Genomic DNA, 22,545 nt, shown 5'->3' on the forward strand with positions numbered 1-22,545 from the left:
TCACCTCCACCCCTCGGGTCCCCATCCCAGCTGCAGAGACACCAGGCCAGCCCCACCGTGGCTTCAGCCTCAGTCTCACAGTCCTTTCCTGAGCTCCCCAGTTTCCCTGCCATTCCCACTCACAATCCAAGCCCCACTTTCCGTTTACCATCCACACAACACCGCGCCCCTGCCCTCCAGCCCCTACAGTACAACTCACACACACGGGCAATTCACCAGCATGGCCGGGAGTTCAGACGCAAGCAATCCTAAGGACCCCCATGCAGCGCTACCCGGCCCGTCCCATGCTCGGGCACAAGACCCAGCCCCACACCAACAGACCAAGCCTCCAGTCACATCAGTACATGAATCCCACAGTCTCAATGTCAGCGCTTGCAGTGTCTGCCCCATTTGCCGCTTCTATCCCTGTCCCAGTGATTTCAGAGTCTCCTTTGCCCTAGCCTAAGTGATTTCAGCTCTTTCCCAACCCACAAGCTTTATTGCACTGCCAGCTCTGCTCTTCCAGCTCCAGACGAGCCTTTCTCCATCTCGATAGACTCAATCTTGAGGAATCTTGAAGGACAGCATCGTTGTCTTGGCTCCAGCTCAGCAGCAATTCAGTTCTCATTCAAGATTCCTGAAGCCCACCCCACAGCCGCTGTCCCAGTCCCAGTGTGATTTCACCTCCAACCCCCGGGTTCCCATCCCAGCTGCAGAGACACCAAGCCAGCCCCACCGTGGCTTCAGCCTCAGTCTCACAGTCCTTTCCTGAGCTCCACAGTTTCCTTCCCATTCCCACTCACAATCCCAGCCCCACTTTCCATTTCCCATCCACACAACACAGCGCCCTCCACCTCCAGCCCCTACGGTACCACTCACACACACGAGCAATTTGCCGGCATGGTCGGGATTTCAGGCGCAAGCAATCCTAAAATCTCCTTTGGAATGCTACCCATCCCGTCCCATGCTCAGGCACAAGACCCAGCCCCACACCAACAGACCACGCCTCCAGTGACATCAGTACATCAATCCCACAGTCTCGATGTCAGCCCTTGCAGTGTCTGCCCCATTTGCCCCTTCTATCCCTGTCCCAGTGATTTCAGAGTATCCTTTGCCCCGGCCTAAGTGATTTCAGCTCTTTCCCAACCCACAAGCTTTATTGCACTGCCAGCTCTGCTCTTCCAGCTCCAGACGGTCATTTCTCCATCTCGCTAGGCTGCAGCCTTGATAGGGCAGCATCGTTGTCTTGGCTCCAGCTCAGCAGCAATTCAGTTCCCATTCTAGACTCCTGAAGCCCATCCCACAGCTGGTGTCCCAGTCCCAGTGTGATTTCACCTCCACCCCTCGGTCCCCATCCCAGCTGCAGAGACACCAGGCCAGCCCCACCGTGGCTTCAGCCTCAGTCTCACAGTCCTTTCCTGAGCTCCCCAGTTTCCCTGCCATTCCCACTCACAATCCAAGCCCCACTTTCCGTTTCCCATCCACACAACACCGCGCCCCTGCCCTCCAGCCCCTACAGTACAACTCACACACACGGGCAATTCACCAGCATGGCCGGGAGTTCAGACGCAAGCAATCCTAAGGACCCCCATGCAGCGCTACCCGGCCCGTCCCATGCTCGGGCACAAGACCCAGCCCCACACCAACAGACCAAGCCTCCAGTCACATCAGTACATGAATCCCACAGTCTCAATGTCAGCGCTTGCAGTGTCTGCCCCATTTGCCGCTTCTATCCCTGTCCCAGTGATTTCAGAGTCTCCTTTGCCCCGGCCTAAGTGATTTCAGCTCTTTCCCAACCCACAAGCTTTATTGCACTGCCAGCTCTGCTCTTCCAGCTCCAGACGAGCCTTTCTCCATCTCGATAGACTCAATCTTGAGGAATCTTGAAGGACAGCATCGTTGTCTTGGCTCCAGCTCAGCAGCAATTCAGTTCTCATTCTAGATTCCTGAAGCCCACCCCACAGCCGCTGTCCCAGTCCCAGTGTGATTTCACCTCCAACCGTCGTGTCCCCATCTGAGCTTCAGAGACCCCAAACCAGTACCACCGTGGCTTCAGCCTCAGTCTCACAGTCCTTTCCTGAGCTCCACAGTTTCCTTCCCATTCCCACTCACAATCCCAGCCCCACTTTCCATTTCCCATCCACACAACACAGCGCCCTCCACCTCCAGCCATTAGGGTACCACTCACACACACGGGCAATTTGCCGGCATGGTCGGGATTTCAGGCGCAAGCAATCCTAAAATCTCCTTTGGAATGCTACCCATCCCGTCCCATGCTCAGGCACAAGACCCAGCCCCACACCAACAGACCAGGCCTCCAGTGACATCAGTACATCAATCCCACAGTCTCGATGTCCGCCCTTGCAGTGTCTGCCCCATTTGCCGCATCTATCCCTGTCCCAGTGATTTCAGAGTCTCCTTTGCCCTGGCCTAAGTGATTTCAGCTCTTTCCCAACCCACAAGCTTTATTGCACTGCCAGCTCTGCTCTTCCAGCTCCAGACGGTCATTTCTCCATCTCGCTAGGCTGCAGCCTTGATAGGGCAGCATCGTTGTCTTGGCTCCAGCTCAGCAGCAATTCAGTTCCCATTCTAGACTCCTGAAGCCCATCCCATCCCACAGCTGGTGTCCCAGTCCCAGTGTGGTTTCACCTCGACACCTCAGGTCCTCATCCCAGCTGCAGAGACACCAGGCCAGCCCCACCGTGGCTTCAGCCTCAGTCTCACAGTCCTTTCCTGAGCTCCACAGTTTCCCTGCCATTCCCACTCACAATCCAAGCCCCACTTTCCGTTTCCCATCCACACAACACCGCGCCCCCGCCCTCCAGCCCCTACAGTACCACTCACACACACGGGCAATTCACCAGCATGGCCGGGAGTTCAGGCGCAAGCAATCCTAAGGGCCCCCTTGCAGCGCTACCCGTCCCGTCCCATGCTCGGGCACAAGACCCAGCCCCACACCAACAGACCAGGCCTCCAGTGACATCAGTACATCAATCCCACAGTCTCGATGTCAGCCCTTGCAGTGTCTGCCCCATTTGCTGCTTCTATCCCAGTCCCAGTGATTTCAGAGTCTCCTTTGCCCTAGCCTAAGTGATTTCAGCTCTTTCCCAACCCACAAGCTTTATTGCACTGCCAGCTCTGCTCTTCCAGCTCCAGACGAGCCTTTCTCCATCTCGGTAGACTGAAACTTGAGGAGTCTTGATAGGGCAGCATCGTTGTCTTGGCTCCAGCTCAGCAGCAATTCAGTTCCCATTCTAGACTCCTGAAGCCCATCCCACACCTGGTGTCCCAATCCCAGTGTGGTTTCACCTCGACCCCTCAAGTCCCCATCCCAGCTGCAGAGACACCAGGCCAGCCCCACCGTGGCTTCAGCCTCAGTCTCACAGTCCTTTCCTGAGCTCCCCAGTTTCCCTGCCATTCCCACTCACAATCCAAGCCCCACTTTCCGTTTCCCATCCACACAACACAGCGCCCTCCACCTCCAGCCCCTACAGTACCACTCACACACACGGGCAATTCACCAGCATGGTCGGGATTTCAGGTGCAAGCAATCCTAAGGGACCCCATGCAGCGCTACCCGGCCCGTCCCATGCTCTGGCACAAGACCCAGCCCCACACCAACAGACCAAGCCTCCAGTCACATCAGTACATGAATCCCACAGTCTCAATGTCAGCGCTTGCAGTGTCTGCCCCATTTGCCGCTTCTATCCCTGTCCCAGTGATTTCAGAGTCTCCTTTGCCCCGGCCTAAGTGATTTCAGCTTTTTCCCAACCCACAAGCTTTATTGCACTGCCAGCTCTGCTCTTCCAGCTCCAGACGAGCCTTTCTCCATCTCGATAGACTCAATCTTGAGGAATCTTGAAGGACAGCATCGTTGTCTTGGCTCCAGCTCAGCAGCAATTCAGTTCTCATTCTAGATTCCTGAAGCCCACCCCACAGCCGCTGTCCCAGTCCCAGTGTGATTTCACCTCCAACCGTCGTGTCCCCATCTGAGCTTCAGAGACCCCAAACCAGTACCACCGTGGCTTCAGCCTCAGTCTCACAGTCCTTTCCTGAGCTCCACAGTTTCCTTCCCATTCCCACTCACAATCCCAGCCCCACTTTCCATTTCCCATCCACACAACACAGCGCCCTCCACCTCCAGCCATTAGGGTACCACTCACACACACGGGCAATTTGCCGGCATGGCCAGGAGTTCAGGCGCAAGCAATCCTAAGGGCCCCCTTGAAGTGCTACCCGTCCCGTCCCATGCTCGGGCACAAGACCCAGCCCCACACCAACAGACCAGGCCTCCAGTGACATCAGTACATCAATCCCACAGTCTCGATGTCAGCCCTTGCAGTGTCTGCCCCATTTGCCGCTTCTATTCCAGTCCCAGTGATTTCAGAGTCTCCTTTTCCCTAGCCTAAGTGATTTCAGCTCTTTCCCAACCCACAAGCTTTATTGCACTGCCAGCTCTGCTCTTCCAGCTCCAGACGAGCCTTTCTCCATCTCGATAGACTCAATCTTGAGGGATCTTGAAGGACAGCATCGTTGTCTTGGCTCCAACTCAGCAGCAATTCAGTTCTCATTCAAGATTCCTGAAGCCCACCCCACAGCCGCTGTCCCAGTCCCAGTGTGATTTCACCTCCAACCCCCGGGTTCCCATCCCAGCTGCAGAGACACCAGGCCAGCCGCACCGTGGCTTCAGCCTCAGTCTCACAGTCCTTTCCTGAGCTCCACAGTTTCCTTCCCATTCCCACTCACAATCCCAGCCCCACTTTCCATTTCCCATCCACACAACACAGCGCCCTCCACCTCCAGCCCCTACGGTACCACTCACACACACGAGCAATTTGCCGGCATGGTCGGGATTTCAGGCGCAAGCAATCCTAAAATCTACTTTGGAATGCTACCCATCCCGTCCCATGCTCAGGCACAAGACCCAGCCCCACACCAACAGACCACGCCTCCAGTGACATCAGTACATCAATCCCACAGTCTCGATGTCAGCCCTTGCAGTGTCTGCCCCATTTGCCGCTTCTATCCCTGTCCCAGTGATTTCAGAGTATCCTTTGCCCCGGCCTAAGTGATTTCAGCTCTTTCCCAACCCACAAGCTTTATTGCACTGCCAGCTCTGTTCTTCCAGCTCCAGACGGTCATTTCTCCATCTCGCTAGGCTGCAGCCTTGATAGGGCAGCATCGTTGTCTTGGCTCCAGCTCAGCAGCAATTCAGTTCCCATTCTAGACTCCTGAAGCCCATCCCACACCTGGTGTCCCAGTCCCAGTGTGATTTCACCTCCACCCCTCGGGTCCCCATCCCAGCTGCAGAGACACCAGGCCAGCCCCACCGTGGCTTCAGCCTCAGTCTCACAGTCCTTTCCTGAGCTCCCCAGTTTCCCTGCCATTCCCACTCACAATCCAAGCCCCACTTTCCGTTTACCATCCACACAACACCGCGCCCCTGCCCTCCAGCCCCTACAGTACCACTCACACACACGGGCAATTCACCAGCATGGCCGGGAGTTCAGACGCAAGCAATCCTAAGGACCCCCATGCAGCGCTACCCGGCCCGTCCCATGCTCGGGCACAAGACCCAGCCCCACACCAACAGACCAAGCCTCCAGTCACATCAGTACATGAATCCCACAGTCTCAATGTCAGCGCTTGCAGTGTCTGCCCCATTTGCCGCTTCTATCCCTGTCCCAGTGATTTCAGAGTCTCCTTTGCCCCGGCCTAAGTGATTTCAGCTTTTTCCCAACCCACAAGCTTTATTGCACTGCCAGCTCTGCTCTTCCAGCTCCAGACGAGCCTTTCTCCATCTCGATAGACTCAATCTTGAGGAATCTTGAAGGACAGCATCGTTGTCTTGGCTCCAGCTCAGCAGCAATTCAGTTCTCATTCTAGATTCCTGAAGCCCACCCCACAGCCGCTGTCCCAGTCCCAGTGTGATTTCACCTCCAACCGTCGTGTCCCCATCTGAGCTGCAGAGACCCCAAACCAGTACCACCGTGGCTTCAGCCTCAGTCTCACAGTCCTTTCCTGAGCTCCACAGTTTCCTTCCCATTCCCACTCACAATCCCAGCCCCATTTTCCATTTCCCATCCACACAACACAGCGCCCTCCACCTCCAGCCATTAGGGTACCACTCACACACACGGGCAATTTGCCGGCATGGTCGGGATTTCAGGCGCAAGCAATCCTAAAATCTTCTTTGGAATGCTACCCATCCCGTCCCATGCTCTGGCACAAGACCCAGCCCCACACCAACAGACCACGCCTCCAGTGACATCAGTACATCAATCCCACAGTCTCGATGTCAGCCCTTGCAGTGTCTGCCCCATTTGCCGCTTCTATCCCTGTCCCAGTGATTTCAGAGTCACCTTTGCCCTGGCCTAAGTGATTTCAGCTCTTTCCCAACCCACAAGCTTTATTGCACTGCCAGCTCTGCTCTTCCAGCTCCAGACGGTCATTTCTCCATCTCGCTAGGCTGCAGCCTTGATAGGGCAGCATCGTTGTCTTGGCTCCAGCTCAGCAGCAATTCAGTTCCCATTCTAGACTCCTGAAGCCCATCCCACAGCTGGTGTCCCAATCCCAGTGTGGTTTCACCTCCAACCCTCGGGTCCCCATCCCAGCTGCAGAGACATCCAGCCAGCCCCACCGTGGCTTCAGCCTCAGTCTCACAGTCCTTTCCTGAGCTCCCCAGTTTCCCTGCCATTCCCACTCACAATCCAAGCCCCACTTTACGTTTCCCCATCCACACAACACCACGCCCCCGCCCTCCAGCCCCTACAGTACCACTCACACACTCAGGCAATTCACCAGCATGGCCGGGAGTTCAGGCGCAAGCAATCCTAAGGACCCCCTTGCAGCGCTACCCATCCCATCCCATTCTCGGGTACAAGACCCAGCCCCACACCAACAGACCAAGCCTCCAGTGACATCAGTACATCAATCCCACAGTCTCGATGTCAGCCCTTGCAGCGTCTGCCCAATTTGCGGCTTTTAGCCCAGTCCCAGTGATTCCAGAGTCTCCTTTTCCCCGGCCTAAGTGATTTCAGCTCTTTTCTAACCCACAAGCTTTATTGCACTGCCAGCTCTTCTTTTATCTTTCACTTCTTGATCCACATCTTCGAGTTATGCCACATAACCCTGTTTCTCCATCCCAGGGCATGATGTTTTTCTTCGTAATGTTTCAGAGGTCACTTCCCAAAGCCTTGTTTTTTGCTCCTGTCCCACAGTCCTTACTCCACTTAGGCCTCTAGGCTCCCTATTTCAACCCTTTGTGATTTCCCTTTCAGCCACATACTTCACATCCCGGCTCCCTATCCCATTCACAAATGTTGAGGTTTCTCCTCAAACCCTACCATATCTCTGTCTCCTCCAGCTCTGCTTCCTCAGCTCCAGTTCCTCAGCTTCTCACTGCCAACAGCTAAAAGCTGCTCCTGCTTCTCACTGCAGCCTGGGGCTGTTGATAAGGCCAGAAATCAGTTACTCTCATCACTTCAGTATCTCCAGGAGTTGTCCCCCCTGTGCTAACAGGATACCCGCTCTGGGGGCATTTGAGGCCTGATGCCCAACAGGCACCTTCCGACCCCCCACCAGGGCTCAGCCCCGCACTTGCCCAAAGGCCCCCTCACCTCCCCCCGGCAGCCCGTGTTCCAGCCCCAGCCCTACAACCTTTATTGAATTAACATCAGATGATCAGTGAAAAAAACTTACTAAAAACATAATACGAAGAGCAAAATAATGACGCAGACTAATGAAGAAAAAAACTGGGAATATTGAAAATAAAAGCAAAGCAAAATAACAAAAGTGTAAAAAGCCAGCTTTATTCCCGGTATTTTAATCGTTCCTCTAAATCCAGAAACCACACGACGCTACTCCCAGGCCCCCAGTAGGAACAGCCGCTCCCCATGCGCCGCGCCCTAGGCCCCCCCACCAGCCGCCCAAGCCGCGCACCGCCGCCACTGGACACCACCAGCCCCGGCAGACGCGGGCCCCGCGTCCGTGCTCACCAGTGCTTCCCAGTCCGGCATCCGCGAGGGTCCCGTCTTGCCGCCGCCGCCGCCGCTCTCGCCGCCGCCGCTCTCGCCGCCGCCGCCGCTCCCGCCGCCGCCGCCGCCGCCGAACTAATGCCTGCAGCCTCGCCACAGCGCACCCTATTTATAGCCCAGGGCCGGCCAGCCCAGCCAATCACAAACCGAGGCAGCGCCAGTCCGGCCAATCCCAGCCCGTCCCTTCCCGCCGCGCTCGGCTCCGCGACCCCTCGCTGTCCCCTCAAGCCCCGCTCCCGTGATTCCGCCCACTGCCCGCTGTGTCCCCGTTTCCCTGGCAGAACTCCCGCCCGCCCTTCGCAAGCTCCAACAGGTCCTGACGAGGCCGTGGCAGCGGAGCCACGGCTCCGCCATCTCTCAAAGCGGCGGCGGCGGGAGCAGCGCCTCAGGCAAACACGGGAGCGGGTTCGCGACCGAGCTGGCTGAGCTTGGCGGGGCCGCCCCCGGACTGAAAGGGCAGCTGTGATTGGACAAGGCGGGCCGGGATTGGCGGGGCATGGAAGCTGCGAGGCTGCAGCCCAGGGGAGCGCGGGGCGCTCAGCCGGGCGGAGCAAGGGCTGCTCCAGGGCTCCACGGTCGCGCTGGATCCCGCTGGGTCCCGCTCCCGAGAGCCCCCTCGCCTTCTCCCACCGTCTCTCGTGCCCAGGTCCCAGCCAAAAGGCCCCCGCAGAGGCCCTTTCGGAGCGCTCCATCGGCACTCGCCGCAGGGGGCGGGGACGGGCGCAGCCGGCAGCCTGCCCGGGAGTGGTTCCGGGTGGCAAAGGCGGGCTGTGCGGTCGCTGCGCGGCCCGGGGAGCGGCGGTGACGCGGTGGGGAGAGGGTCGGCGGCGGAGAGGCGGCGGGGAGGGCGTGCAGAGTCCACAGCCGTTCCGCTTCTGCGGGGACTTGGACTGCCCCGGCTGGGTGCTGGCCGAGATCAGCATTCTGGCCAAAATACTGAAGTGCCTGCTCCCCGCCCGCTGCGAGCCCACTGCTCCCCCTCCTTCTCCTCCTCAGTCCTCGGTGAAACCGAAGCTGATCTGCGCCCCGGTGCCGCGGGACCTGCTGGGGAGGCCATCGAGGCTAATGTGGGGTATTGCAGTGGACGTGTAGTGTTTCAACACTACAATAGCATAATCAACAACTTCAATAAATCTCCTGTTCTTCATGCAAGCCTCACTGTTAAGAACGCTACCGATCTCTACTAGTAGAAATAATATGCATAGTAAGTGCTATTGGTATTAATGTTTAGGTAAAATAAATAACAAAAAACAAAAAAAAACCTTTAAATACAGAAAACTTATACCTGTTTTAATATTTAATTTCTGCTTCTATTCACATTTGATATTATATATATTACATATATTATTCAATAAATGTTATGCAATTTACATTATAGCATATACTACACTTTTATTCTTTATTATATACATAATCTTTACATTATTAGAATTCATTTCTATTTTATGTATATATATCTTTACATATATTTGTATGTTTATATTTTTAATGCTAATTATTAAAAAGCTCCGCCTCTAGCCAAATAGAAAAAAACCCCACCTTTATTTTTAACTATATTTAATATTTTATTTATATATATCATATTCATATCTGTAATTTATATATTAAGTATATTATACACTAGAATATATATGATATAATTTATATTATATCCTACATATATACTTCTATTTGTTTGTACTTTATATATATTTACACGGACATATATTTATAAATGCAGATATATTTTTAGTTTTATGTTTGTATTTATTATAATCACATTTATTATATACACATTTACAGTTGTCTCATTTTCAGAAGACACAACTGAAGGAGAACAGACAGCAACACCGCTTCAAGACAATTCGGGCACACATTTCCCTTTTTGCAACCTGAGCTTTCTTCTGTGTCACACCTGAAATTCTGAGTTCCTTAGTACTCTGGCCCAGTCCTTCCCTCTCCTCCCAGTTGCCTCACAAATTACACTGAAGTAATGTGAGCTCCTGTGGCAGGTATGGCAACCACAACATGTTTTAGTTACCTGAACAGAAAAGGATGCAAGACACATCACTGCAGGATAAACTGGAGCACTGCTTCAAAACAGGGCAGTTGAGGATAGAAGTTTTTATAAGATAAACAGTGCCTACCAATGGGGCAGAATGAGGATATTCATTCCAAGTTTTTGGAGAAAAGTTTAAAACTCAAGTAGTCAAGTTAAATAGTGTTGGGAAAAAAAAAAAAAAAAAAAAAAACCCCAAAAAAACCCCACCAAAAAACAAAACCAGAAACAACAAAATCCAAAGCCAAATCCAAAACAAAACCCCAACCACTTTCTGAGATTATTCTTGCTTTATACCACAATTGCTTGCTTTTAGTGAAAAACACTAGGTGGAACACTCCTGCTGTTGAGAGACACTGGCAATTAGTCAAAGGCACAGAAAACCAAACACAAGCAAAACAGCAGCATTAACACAAAAAAACCCTGTGGAATTAATTGCTCAAATGTATACCAAGCCTTGCTGAAAGGAGTGGCACCATCAGCCTGGTTTGGTTTCCTCCCTTTGAAGCTGTAAAACAACTGACCTTCAATACCTCAGGGAAAAGCATTTATCTATTGCTACCAAAAAAGCCTTTTCTTACACCTTTTAGCCCTGAACTTGCAAATCCCCTACCAAACTAACAAATCACCACATATAGCTATGGAGTCATTCCTGTCTTTGAGCACGAGTCAAGCTAAAGCTACAGAGATAAGAAAAAGAAAAGTGACTTCATGCTGTTCCTTTGGAAATTACAGAGTCACAGGGAGGTTTTCTATTAGCCTAGGAAAATGCACACCCAGTTGAACAGATACTGAATAGCAGAGATAAATGGGGATAAATGCTTTGCTTCCAGGGACAAGAATTGAAATAAATATTTATATTACATCAGGAGACTACAGACTGCCTGATCAGAAGTCCTTATTCAGAAAAAACCCCTGAGGTGTCCTCTCAAGGGACATCATTAGAACTCCTTGGCTGGGACACAGCCTGGGTCAGCACTGCTCCACCAGTGTCCTGCAGCCCTTTCCCATCTTTGCAATGTCCCGACAGAGCCCAGAGGATTCCAGGGCCAAGTTTCACCTTGGACATTGTCCTGCAGCTCAGCCTGCATTTCCTCTCAGACCAGCCTGTGCAGAGCAGCCACACGTGACTCAATAGTGCTCAGTTTTGCCTCCAGAGCTCTGATTACCATGTCTACCTGCAAAATAACCAGGGAAAGGCACTTGGTTACAAACAGATATTGACAACACAAAGAGCACGTGTGGACATCAGAGAGGGCTCAGATCTGATCTCACATCACCAATTCTTTTCATGTGATTCTTTCCCTGCTACTTTCATACTTTGACACCTCGCCCCACTCCGATATTCACTGTGCACACAGTAACTTTTTCCAGCCGTGGTCACTGTCAGAGCCACACACTCAGCTTTTGCTGGACAACCTTCAGCTTCCACAGTCCACTTTCTTACACTTTGCTCCCAGCTCTTCCTACCTGCAGTTACAAGATTTTAGTAGAGCAAAAATCAACTTGATTTATGATGTAATATTTCAATACAAAGTTACAGCAAAAGCATTAAGTCCATTTGCACAAAAGGCAAAAGAAACATGACTAAAAGTTAAGTAAAGATCTGGAAAGGTGAATCAGAACTAACTAGAAACAACATACCAAATTACTGAGACATAAATAGGAACCTAATGCTGTGCTTGATAAACAGAAAATGCTAATTACCATGAAAATTGAAGGAAAAGTTACTGAAAATCTTGCATAACACAGGATACCAATGACATGAAGGCATCCAGCGCATGTTACAATGTATGGAATTGCTCTGGGTGAAATAAGCTATTCTCAGAAACTAATGAAGCACACTAAGGTTTCACAGAGGTGATTTAAACAAAGAATGAGATAACGTTAAATCTCACCCTTTGCAGCTCCTCTTGGAAGACAGCTCGACTTTCAAGAGTAAGGGGCTCCTCATGAATAACAGCTTGCTTTTCTGTGGTTCCTAGAATATAGCTGAGATGCACAGATTAGGTCATGCACTTCCTACTCTGAAGCCAAAAACCCAAACACAGCACTACTTCACAGCCCTGAGAGACAGCCATGGATTCTGGGGCTACAGCACACAGTGAAAAACTGGACCAAGGGCAGCATTGACTAGGAGAAGCAGCATTACTCTCCAACAAAGTGCCATTCTGCAGCCAGGTTAGTGCTTCAGAGAATTTGACTACCGTGGAAAAAAAAACAAAGTATCATATCTCCGGAATGAAGGAAAAAAACACTGCCCAAAGTACAAAGGTGAACATCCACAGCAATACAGCAAAATAAATGGGAACTTCAGAAAAAGACAGAGACATTAAAACTAGTCCAGATGAACAATCACTGTCTATTAAAACAATGCTTGCATAAAAGAATTGCAACATGGAGCCTAAATTCAGGATATAATTATGGAAGAATACTTTAAGACCACTTTTAAGTACCATAAACACCTAAACCCAAGCACACTTTAATTCTCTAGACAGATTTGAAGACAGCTGAGTGAGAGTCTCAGTCACATACTCACTTGTCAGATTTGCCTTTGCCCACCTTAGCAAGGACAGAGCAGTTGTGGCCAGTACAGGTCAGACCCACCCCAAGTTCTGCCTGAGCCCCTCCAGCCACACTTGCTGCTGATATTGCTGACCCCTCACAGGCTGCAGCCAGGCCTGTTTGGAGCTTGGTTTGTGTACTCTTCCAATCAATGAGAAGGAACCCTCCTCTGCCCTGGACCTGGTGATATTTTCTTGGCTGCAATGCAATTTCTCATACAAAAGGCAGACCTGGTTGTTTTTCCCAGGATTTGCCTTACACAGGTTCCTCACAGCTGAGCACTATGATGCCAACAGCAGCAACACAGAAAATCACTCTGGGACAGAGCAGCAGAAAAAGCTGCCTCTAGACTTGCCAGAGTATAACAGGAGCACCCTCAGTGCAATGCCTGCTGAGTGAAGTGGAACTGGCAGGCTGACCCATAAACATTCAGCATTTACCTTTCAACAGAGTCAACGCTGAAACAGAACAAATCTCTCTTGTAGTCAAGATGCCTTGGGGTGCACCTGTAGATGCTGCCAAGTGTCCTTGAGCAGCCAGAGCAGAGTAAGGTTTCTACCATGCTGTAAGTAAGAAATAACATCTATTTAGAAGAAAATAAAAGGAAGCACCTCTTCTCCCTTTCCCAAAAAAACAAACAAACAAAAAAAAAAAAAACAAAAAACCACGCATTAAAATTTTTTTAAGCATTCATTCTTGCTTTACACAGTGTAAATTATGAGCACTCATCTTTCAGCCTGATGTTGCAACAGCTTCTTAGGCTGACTGACCTCAGCAAGACCATCAGAATCACTAAACTGTGGAAGGGACCTTAAAGCTCAGCCCCCTCCATGGGCAGGGACACCTTCCACTATCCCAATTTGCTCCAAGCTCCATCCAGCCTGGCCTTAGACATTTCCAGGGATCCAGGGGCAGCCAGAGCTGCTCTGTGCACCCTGCACAGGGCCTCCACACTCTCCCAGGAAACAATTTCTTCCTGATATCTAATCTAATCTGCTTTCCTTCATCCTAAGGCCATTCCCCTTGTCTATCACGACACGTCCTTGGGAGAAATCCCTCTTCCTTAGGCCATAAGCAGAACGTGCAGACCACCCCAAGTAAGTGTTCCAGGGGCTCTCGGGGGCACATGAGCGCTCCGGGCCCTTTACCGGGCTTGTCCTCAGCACCTTCTCCGGGAACCCCCGAGTGCCCCGGCACTGTGCCCAGCCAGGAGCAGCGCTCACCATCCGTACTCGCCGGGGAGCATCGAGAGCTTCCGCTCCGGGTCCACGGTGACGCTGGCGGCCGCACCTGCAGCGGGAGAGAGGGAGGGAGGGAGGGATGCCGGCAGTGACCGCGGGGACGTGCCGGGATGGCAAGGCCGGCACTCACTGCGCAGCCCGATGCAGCCGCTCTCCTCGTCATTGAACTCCCAGCTCGTGGTGTCCCCCACGGGCCGCCTGCAGCCGCCGCACATAAACACCATGGGCATGGGAGCTGCGCCCGCCTGCAGCTCTCGCTGCTCCTCCTGCTGCTCGGCCCGGCCGCCGCCCGGCTCCAGCGGCGACGGCGAGGACTGCAGCTCCGGGCACAACACCATCGAGTCCCGCCCGCCCGCCGAGGGAGCGGCAGCGGCCCCGCTTCCCGACATCGCCTTCGAATCGCCCGCCGAGGAAGCGGCAGTGACGCCGAACAGCGCCCCGGAGCGCCCGCCCGCCGAGGGCCGCCCCGGAACCGCTCCTGAGCCCGGCCCGGAACAGCTTCTGGGGTCCGGCCCGGAATCAGCCCGCTCCTGGGCCCGGCCCGGGACAGTCTGCTACTGAGCCGTGCCCCGGAACAGCTCCTGGGGTCCGGCCCGGGACAGCCCGCTCCTGAGCCCTGTCCCAAAAGCGCTCCTGGGGTCCGGCCCGGAACCGCTCCTGGCGCCGGCCCGGAATCAGCCCGCTCCTGGGGCCCGGCCCGGGACCGCCCGCCCGCCGAGGGCTGCCCCGGAGTCGCCCCCGCACCGCCTGTGGGGCGTTTGGACGTCGTGCGGTCACGGAACCAAAGCGAAGGGTGTGCTTATTGCAGTACACCCGTATATATGAAGCGTTTTATCAAGTCACGTCTCATTCAGAAAACGTCCTGAGCTGGCAGGGTCCCACAAGGGCCATCCAGTGCAAGGCCCGGCCCTGCACGGACCCCCCGACAATCCCACCCTCGCAGTGCTGTCCAGACGCTCCTGGAGCTCTGTGGAGCCGGGCCCGTGCCCTGGGGAGCCTGGGCAGTGTCAGCACCCTCTGGGGGAAGAACCTTTCCCTGGTATCCAACATCACCCCCTCCAGACACAGCTCCAGCCGCTCCCTGGGTCCTGTCCCTGTCTCCCACACGGAGCGGAGACCGGAGCTGCCTCTCGGGAGGAACTGCAGTCCAGCGAGCTCTGCCCTCAGCCTCCTCCGGGCTGAACAGGCCAAGTGCCCTCGCCCACTCCCACTGTGGCCCCTCCAGACCCCAGCCCTTCCCACCCACATACATTCAGGAATGCTTTTCAGCGCAGCTGTGCTCAGGAGCGCCCAGGAACAGCGCGCTGCTCTGAGAGAAGGGTTTGTGACCCAGCTGACACTTGTCCACCCTGTCCCTAGGTTCCGAGACACCCATCGCACTTGAAAACATGCTGACGAATAACATGAGTGTCCGGCAAGAAGCGAGGATTGCACTTTCAGGAATGCTCTTACATCTGTGCCATGCATTAATCCTCATTGCCACTGGATGTTTTCAGTCCCAAGGCGGTCCTTGAGCTGCGGGACCCCAGTAATTGGCACAGACATCAGTTGTGCAATTCTCTTTCTGAGAGCGCTGAGGTACAATGAAGCAAAGCAGTGGGTCGGAGTTCTGAGCTGGTTTAAAAGGCGCCACTGACATGGCTAACAGGACAAACTCCTCTGAGTATTTCTGGTCTTACGAATATTACTGGGATTACATAGATCCAGTTCCAGTAGATGGAAGCAAGTTGGAGGTTAATAAATGTAAGTATTGGGGAATAGTAGGTGCTAATACAGCACAGAAAAAATGTTGCATAGCTTATCTCACTGACCTGGTTTTGTTTTCATCTTGGGACAAGGCTGACATTGCCACTGATAAACACTCAGCCTTTTAGCAAAGGAAATGTATGTTTCCTCCAGCCAGGAACAATAAGCTGCAAACATGTTCTTTTATCTTGGTTCCTTTGATTTAGTGCTGCTGAGCTAATAAAGTAATAATATCTATTATTGTGCTAATGCTTTGCTGCTGTGGAAACTGACTGCTGGGCTTTGCATTTTATTTTCAAAGGATATGAAGTAGTATTCACCCAACTCACCTTGCAATAGCTCCTTCCATTTCACACCTGGCTTTGCACAGTGAAACAGCAATGTCTTTTTATGGCTACTTAGAGTGGAAAATTATTTTGGTTTTTCTAATATAAGTGCAGTTGTTAGGTGTTGCTAAAGTAAAATGACAAGCTGCATCAGGCTGGATTAACCGAGGGTGGTGGATGGACTGACAAAGACCAAGGGAGAGCAGGTAAGGTCATTTATGCTGCAGGCAGTGCTTTCCCTTGATTTCTGTCAAGCCTCTGCCTGAGGCTTACCTTCAGTTAATTACCAAAGCTATGGGCTCTACTCATTTCAGTTTAGTTTACTGAAGATGGCTGCAACTGTTCAGATGTGGTTTCAGAGACTAAAATTGTTTTTCCCAAGGTTATTGCAGTGAAATCATTATATATTCCAGGAAAAGGTGATGGCCTTTCAGAACATCTTCATGGCTCTCTCTCTAACAATGCAAGAAACTGCCTTTCTGATGCCAAAGGTTGAATTAGCCTGTGTTAGGAGCTGCTTGTCCTTCTCTTTCTTGGACAGCAGTAGGAAAAAGGAGCAGAAACTGACCCTGCACCACCTTTAGAAAAAGTTTTTTCTGTGCATTCAGATCAGCTGAGGGTTTATTGCCTCCGAACTTAGAGCACCACACCTTAAAGAAAGTGGTGTGAGTATCCACACCCTTTCACACAGAAAATCTCACTTTTTAATGCTGTAGAGCAACCTTTGGTGCTGCTGGGACCAGGCAAGTTATGGGCAGCTCCTCTGATTCTCTTAATTTTAAAGTCAGACCAGATTATTACCCCCAGGGTAAATGCCACCAGGGAAATCCCAAACTGCTTAGCTAAGCTGGATGTAGGTCTCTGGCGTGTGGCTGGCAAAGCAAAACCCAAAAATCAGGAATAAACCTTTCCCGCTTCCTCCTTAATAACATTTTTCTACCATTTGGATCACCTGGTGCATAACAGAGGTGACGTTTCTCTTATAGCACTTCCCTCCCTGGCAATTGATAGGATATTTCTCTTTCTTCAGCTCCCTGTTTTCTTGAAATTTGTAGAAGCTGACCTTCTGAGACAAGATTTTCACCCTCTATTAAATTTAATTTAAATTTCTTGCCAGCTCTGAGAAGGAAATTACCCCATATGTGCTTATGAATTATTTCATCACACTTATTTCCCTTAAAAAGCAAGGTAAGCTGATCTTGTATTGACATTTTTGTCCCACTTGTTCTCTCCCCCTAAAGAAGAGAAGTCTGCCACCTTTCAGGCATTTTTATACTCTAAAGAGATAAAAATATACATTTTTCCATGTCAGCAGCCTAGGAGGAATAGAGGCTGCACCCTTTTGATACTATTATTCTTCCTTCTCCAAATACCAGTAGGAGAACAGTGGATTGCAAGTTCTAGTGAAAACACCAAGGGAAACAATTCCACAGCTGGTTAGGTTTTCTCCTCATTTTGAGTAAAAGCACCAGTCAAGCAATGAATGTACCTTGCAGGTTTTCCTGTCCTGGCATAATATTTACATTTTGTACCTCGAGAAGCCACTGCTGGGATTATTGGCTTCATGTGCTCAGGGCCATCGCTGGGGCAGCCCAAGGGAACTGCACAGTCCCTGTAAACCCAGGATGGGATTGCAGTTCCCCGCTTCAGTTGTGCCTGCTAAGGTTTTTATATTTTTTTCAATGTCAAACAGGGACCTGAATCTCTGCACTTCTTTTCCTCTGTTGTATGGCTGGTCCCTGAAACTTTGTGAGACTGAATTTGTCTCATGAAAATGAATCTAAACCCAAATAAAAAGCCATGGTCTTGCTTTCTATTTGTAATGTTGAGCATGTCTCTCAATTTTGTACAAAAATAATGAAAAATCTTAATTGGTCCATGAACTAGTAGGCTATTTAAAAACATGCACACACACATGCATAAAAGGTGATGGTGAAATTTAGCAATAGGAAAGCTTTTTATAGATTGGTAAGATATTAAAATGTGTTATTCAAGTTTAAAAAAAAATACCTGTTGCAGAATTTAAACCCAGGAAATTTGGGTTCAAGGTCCACCTGGGCCCTAGAGCGAATTTATTTAGCTTCAGTAAATTCCATTAAAGGTATTTAAACTGTTTTTAAAAGATATAGCAAAAATAGCTCTGATAGGGAATTCTATAAATCCAAACTCTTAATTTCTGTCCCAATGGCATGGAATACTTCAAAACATTGGGTTTTTCAAAATGTCCCTGGGCAAAGGAAAAATAAAATAAGCTGCCCGTCCCCACTGATATTTCTCAGTAGCCCAGCCAAAACTCAGGGTAAGGGTACAGCTGGCCAGCTCTAGTTTTGGGTTTCAAAGGAGCTGGACTAATTCCCTTAATCTCTTTGTGGCTTTGATGCCAACACATACTGAACTTTTTCACAAAGAAACACTCAATCAAACATACTGGACTCGTTTCAAAGAACACAATGTTTTCTGTACTTTCAGAGGGAAGATTTATTTTATCTTGGTCAATATTGCTCTCTGGAGTCAGTGACCCTTCTTTTTCCACCTCATCTAAAGTGAGTCACCGGCTGTGAATCCAGGGCAGAGCACCCAAACTTCCCAAGACCACCACCACCACCACAGTGATCCCAGGAAGGGGAATTTTTGAAACAGTGGCCAAATGTGCAGTGGGGGCTGGAGCAGATTCGTCCCCTCCCTCAGAGGCTCAGGCAATAATTGGCACAGTGCTGTAGCCTTGATGAAAGAACAGCTCCCTTTGCTCCCCCAGCCACCTCGCACTCCACTAAACCAAGAACACACTTTGGCACTGAGAATCCTTTTTCCTTCAGTAAAGCATTTGCTCCTGGCAAAGCAGGCAACATCTTGCACTATTTTATGTGGTTGCAGGGGCACTGCAGCTGAACAGGGCAAGGGGCACATTCTTTCCCACTGCACTGGTGTGCTAGGAGTGTCACAGGGACTTGGCAACAAACTTCCCTTGCTCTTTCTCGTGGAATAGAATGCTTTCAAGGCTGGAATTCCCTTCCCGAGGGCCTCTCCTTAAAGATCCTGCAGGATTAGACAGCAACCACTCAGGCTTCCTGCACTGTGGTTGTGTAAAAGGAACCATATTCAAATATCTGCACAGTTCTGGTCACCACAACAGTCTGGAGGCTTTTCCCAACCCCTCCCTCATCCCTGTTATCATCCACTGTGAGGAGGCTCACAAGGCCTTTAACAAATTGGCACTTAGATTCCTCTCTCTGAAAGGAGAAACGGAATGAATCAAATGGCACACCTTTAATAGAGATGATAAATCATCTTGCTGTGTTTTATTTTTGCCATGAAAAATGCACGTGACAGAATTACTGCGCTGTGTCCACAGACTCCATCGTCATTGCCTTTTGGGTCGGCCTTGCTGCATTTGTGACCTTTCTTTTCCTTATTTTACTGTGTATGTCCTGCTCTGGATCAACGCCAGCAAAGTAAGTATAACCAGGGATAAAGTAAGTAGATACTGGTGGGAAAAAATAACCTGAAGCAAACATTCACTGCCTCGAGTGATCCAGTAATGACACACAATGTTTATAACTGCACAGAGGTGATACTTTTTCTGTCAGTATTTGGTTAGAGTGTCTCTTGACCCACTGTTCCTCTTAATGCATTTGCCCACTGCTCCTCCTTTATCAGATCAGGACGCAGAAAATTCAGCTCAGCAGGTTGGGCAGAGATTCAGGATTAGGTCACAAACATGCAGAGGGGAAACAAAAGGAGCACTAATATTCTCATTTATTGGCACCCCAGAGCCTCTGGCATGCTCACAAAAGGTAACAGAAACAACCAAAAAAAGGCAGCTTACCCAAATAAACCACAAAGCAGGAGGCAGACTAACAACACAACAGACATGGAAATGGACATGAAATTGCAGGCTAAAAGAAGCATGTTACCAAAAGTTTACTGTTCCTAAAAAACTGGTAAGAAAAATCTGTGCACATTAAAATCTCAGAGTGTTTGGAAGAAGCCGCAAGTGTAAACTTGTACCTCCCTACCCTGTCATCCCCTCTACTGTGTCACCCACCCACTGCCCTTGGCATGACAACCATCCAATATCTGTATGGAAACCTCGTGTCTCTTTTCCTCTGATAATTCTGATACACTCACCCAACAAATGCACACTCACGTCACCGGTCAAGGCTGGAGAACTTTCACCTTCATCATTTCTGTGCTCATCCATCTCTGTCCAGCCAAGGACATACAGGACCCTGTGTGCTCTCCCAGCTCGCCCACATCCTGGGGGGAGGATGCAGCTTCTCAGGCACCCTGGGCCAGGGCCTCACCACCCTCCCAGCCAAGATTTCCTCCCCAACATCGCATCCAACCCTGCTCTCTGATAGTGTTAAGCCATTCCCCCTGCCCTGTCCCTCCATCCCTTATCCCAAGTCTCTCTCCAGCTCTCCTGGAGCCTCTTTAGGGCCTGGAAGGCGCTCTGAGGTCTCCCCGGAGCCTTCAGCAGGTGAACACCTCCAGCTCTCCCAGCCTGGCTCCAGAGCTGAGGGGCTCTACCCTTCAGAGCATCTCTATGGCTTCCTCTGCACTTCTGCCAACAGCTCCCGATATTTCTTGTGCTGGATGCCAGGGCTGGGGCAGCTCTGCAGGTGGGGTCTCACCAGAATGGGGGAGAGGAGCAGAATCCCCCCTGCCCTGGCAGATTCCTCCCCTCTATCACCTCTTTTGATGCAGTGCGGATGCAATTTTGGCTATGCAGGACACCCATCTCTTCCCCACTGTGTAACACCAAGGGTTAACTCTCTTGGCAAGGCACACCACCCTCCACAGCAGAGTGCCTTGTTCTTATCTGCACAGAAACAAGTCACTGTCAGTATCTTCACAAAGGCCTATGCAACAGCTCTGTTCACTTATGCCACAGGTGAATCCTTAGACACTGAGAGGTCCTGGACCTGAATCCATGAGCTGAGTGCACCACACACTTCTCTGCAATACTTGGTGCCAATTTTGATGGATGAGTTTGGGAGAGGCTGATTCCTGTACAAGCCCTGCAGTGAGGTATCCATGCCCCAGTCCCTTTTGTCAGCACTGCACTATCCCACAGAAATAAGACAAAAGATCTGGAGCATGGGACCAATGATTTCAAACCTGCTAAGGCAGCTGTTGATCACGCTGCTGGGATGCAGAGCATTAACATTTGCTTCAATCATATGTATTAATATCCAAAACGATACAGAAAAATAAGGGTTTGTGGCTGGAGATGGTTCCTGGCCAAGGCTGGAATTTCACACCATGCAAAGAGGACAGGTTGAGCTCCTTCCAGGTGTCCCATGCATTTCACTGGAGGCTGTGCATTCCTGATAGCCATGCACAACACAAATCTTCTGGATATCACTTTCCTACCAGATGGTGTTGGAGAGGAACTCAAGCTGGATGCCTAGAGAGTTGGAAGATCTGCATCTCATCCCTCATCCATGTTTCTTGCTCTCAGGCTGCTCAATCCAGGGCCCCAAAGCTCCCTGCAGGCTCCAGACAGATCTCTTGCAGTAAGAAACTCCATTCAGTATTTGGATGTGGTGGTGTATGACCACCCTCATAGGAAATTACAGATGTGCAGCTGCCTTTGTCCTTCAAATCCTACTTCCCTCAAAAAATGACATCAGACATTGTCACTGTACTTGTCTGTCCAAACCCACACAGTCTGGAATTGGCTTCCCTGTCCTTTGAAAGACTTTTTCATTTGTATCTTAGCTTGAGTTCTGTGATTTTGCCTGGGCCGGGGTCAGTCGCAGCACTGCCTAAATGTGACCTAGCTTGACCAGCTCAGTCTCTTTGGGTACTGGGACACTGGAACTCTTCCAGCCTCCTCCAACCTCTCTGCTGTTCTAGAGGAGCTCAACAATTAACAGATCTGGCCACAGTTCTCCTCAGACAGTCCCCAGGCCTCGGGGATGCAAGTTCTCCAGCTGATTTTAAAGTATGAATAGCTAGCTGGTGATATTTAGCTACTTGATAGACTGGAGAGAAAACATCCTGCTTTGGTAAGAATTTTTTTTTTTTGTCTTGCTTCTGTGAAACAAAGAGGAAATATGTCTTGAATACACCTGCAGCATAGCAAATAAAATGCCAAGCCTGCCTACTTGTGCTGGGCCTGCTGTTCAGACTTTGAGGGTTTGCTTCTCCTTTTTTAATTACTCGGCTCGGTTCCGCCGAGCTCGGCTCCGTTCAGCTGAACTCGGCACCATTCGGCCGGGCTCGGTGCCGCTCGCTGCACTCCCCAGAGCCCAGCTCGGCTTGGTTCGGTTCGGCCGGGCTCGCTGCACTCCCCAGAGCCCCCCTCGGCTCGGCTCGGTTCGGCCGGGCTCGCTGCACTCCCCAGAGCCCCCCTCGGCTCGGCTCGGTTCGGTTCGGTTCGGCCGGGGAAAGTGGGGCCGCCTCTCGTTAAACACACGGAGCTCGCTGTTTTCCTGGCACCGAGTCCCGCGGGCGGCCCGGCCATCGCACTGTCAGGAAAATTAATCCACAAACACCAGAGGTTCGTGTCCAAAAAGGAGACAGAGGAGTCCTGTAACTTTATTCGAATAAAGGGAAAGGCCATGGGCATTTCCCATGCGGTCTCTCAAGCTGTTGGAGTAAGCAGC

The 22,545-nt window shown here is 50.9% G+C and overlaps 1 protein-coding gene across 1 annotated transcript; it reads right to left on the bottom strand.

The window, feature by feature from the left end:
* Positions 1–11,113: 11,113 nt before the first annotated feature.
* On the bottom strand, positions 11,114–14,334 carry LOC306800421 (protein Mis18-alpha-like). The gene is made up of 5 exons (XM_079302520.1): positions 13,990–14,334; positions 13,842–13,908; positions 13,059–13,181; positions 11,952–12,045; positions 11,114–11,231 (listed from the first exon to the last, which is right to left on the bottom strand). The coding sequence occupies exons 1-5, from the start codon at positions 14,246–14,248 to the stop codon at positions 11,151–11,153; spliced, it is 624 nt and encodes a 207-aa protein (XP_079158646.1). The 5' UTR covers positions 14,249–14,334; the 3' UTR covers positions 11,114–11,150.
* Positions 14,335–22,545: the final 8,211 nt, after the last annotated feature.

This window comes from Erithacus rubecula (assembly GCF_903797595.1).
Source record: "Erithacus rubecula genome assembly, chromosome: 3".
NCBI classification, from domain to species: Eukaryota; Metazoa; Chordata; class Aves; order Passeriformes; family Muscicapidae; genus Erithacus; species Erithacus rubecula.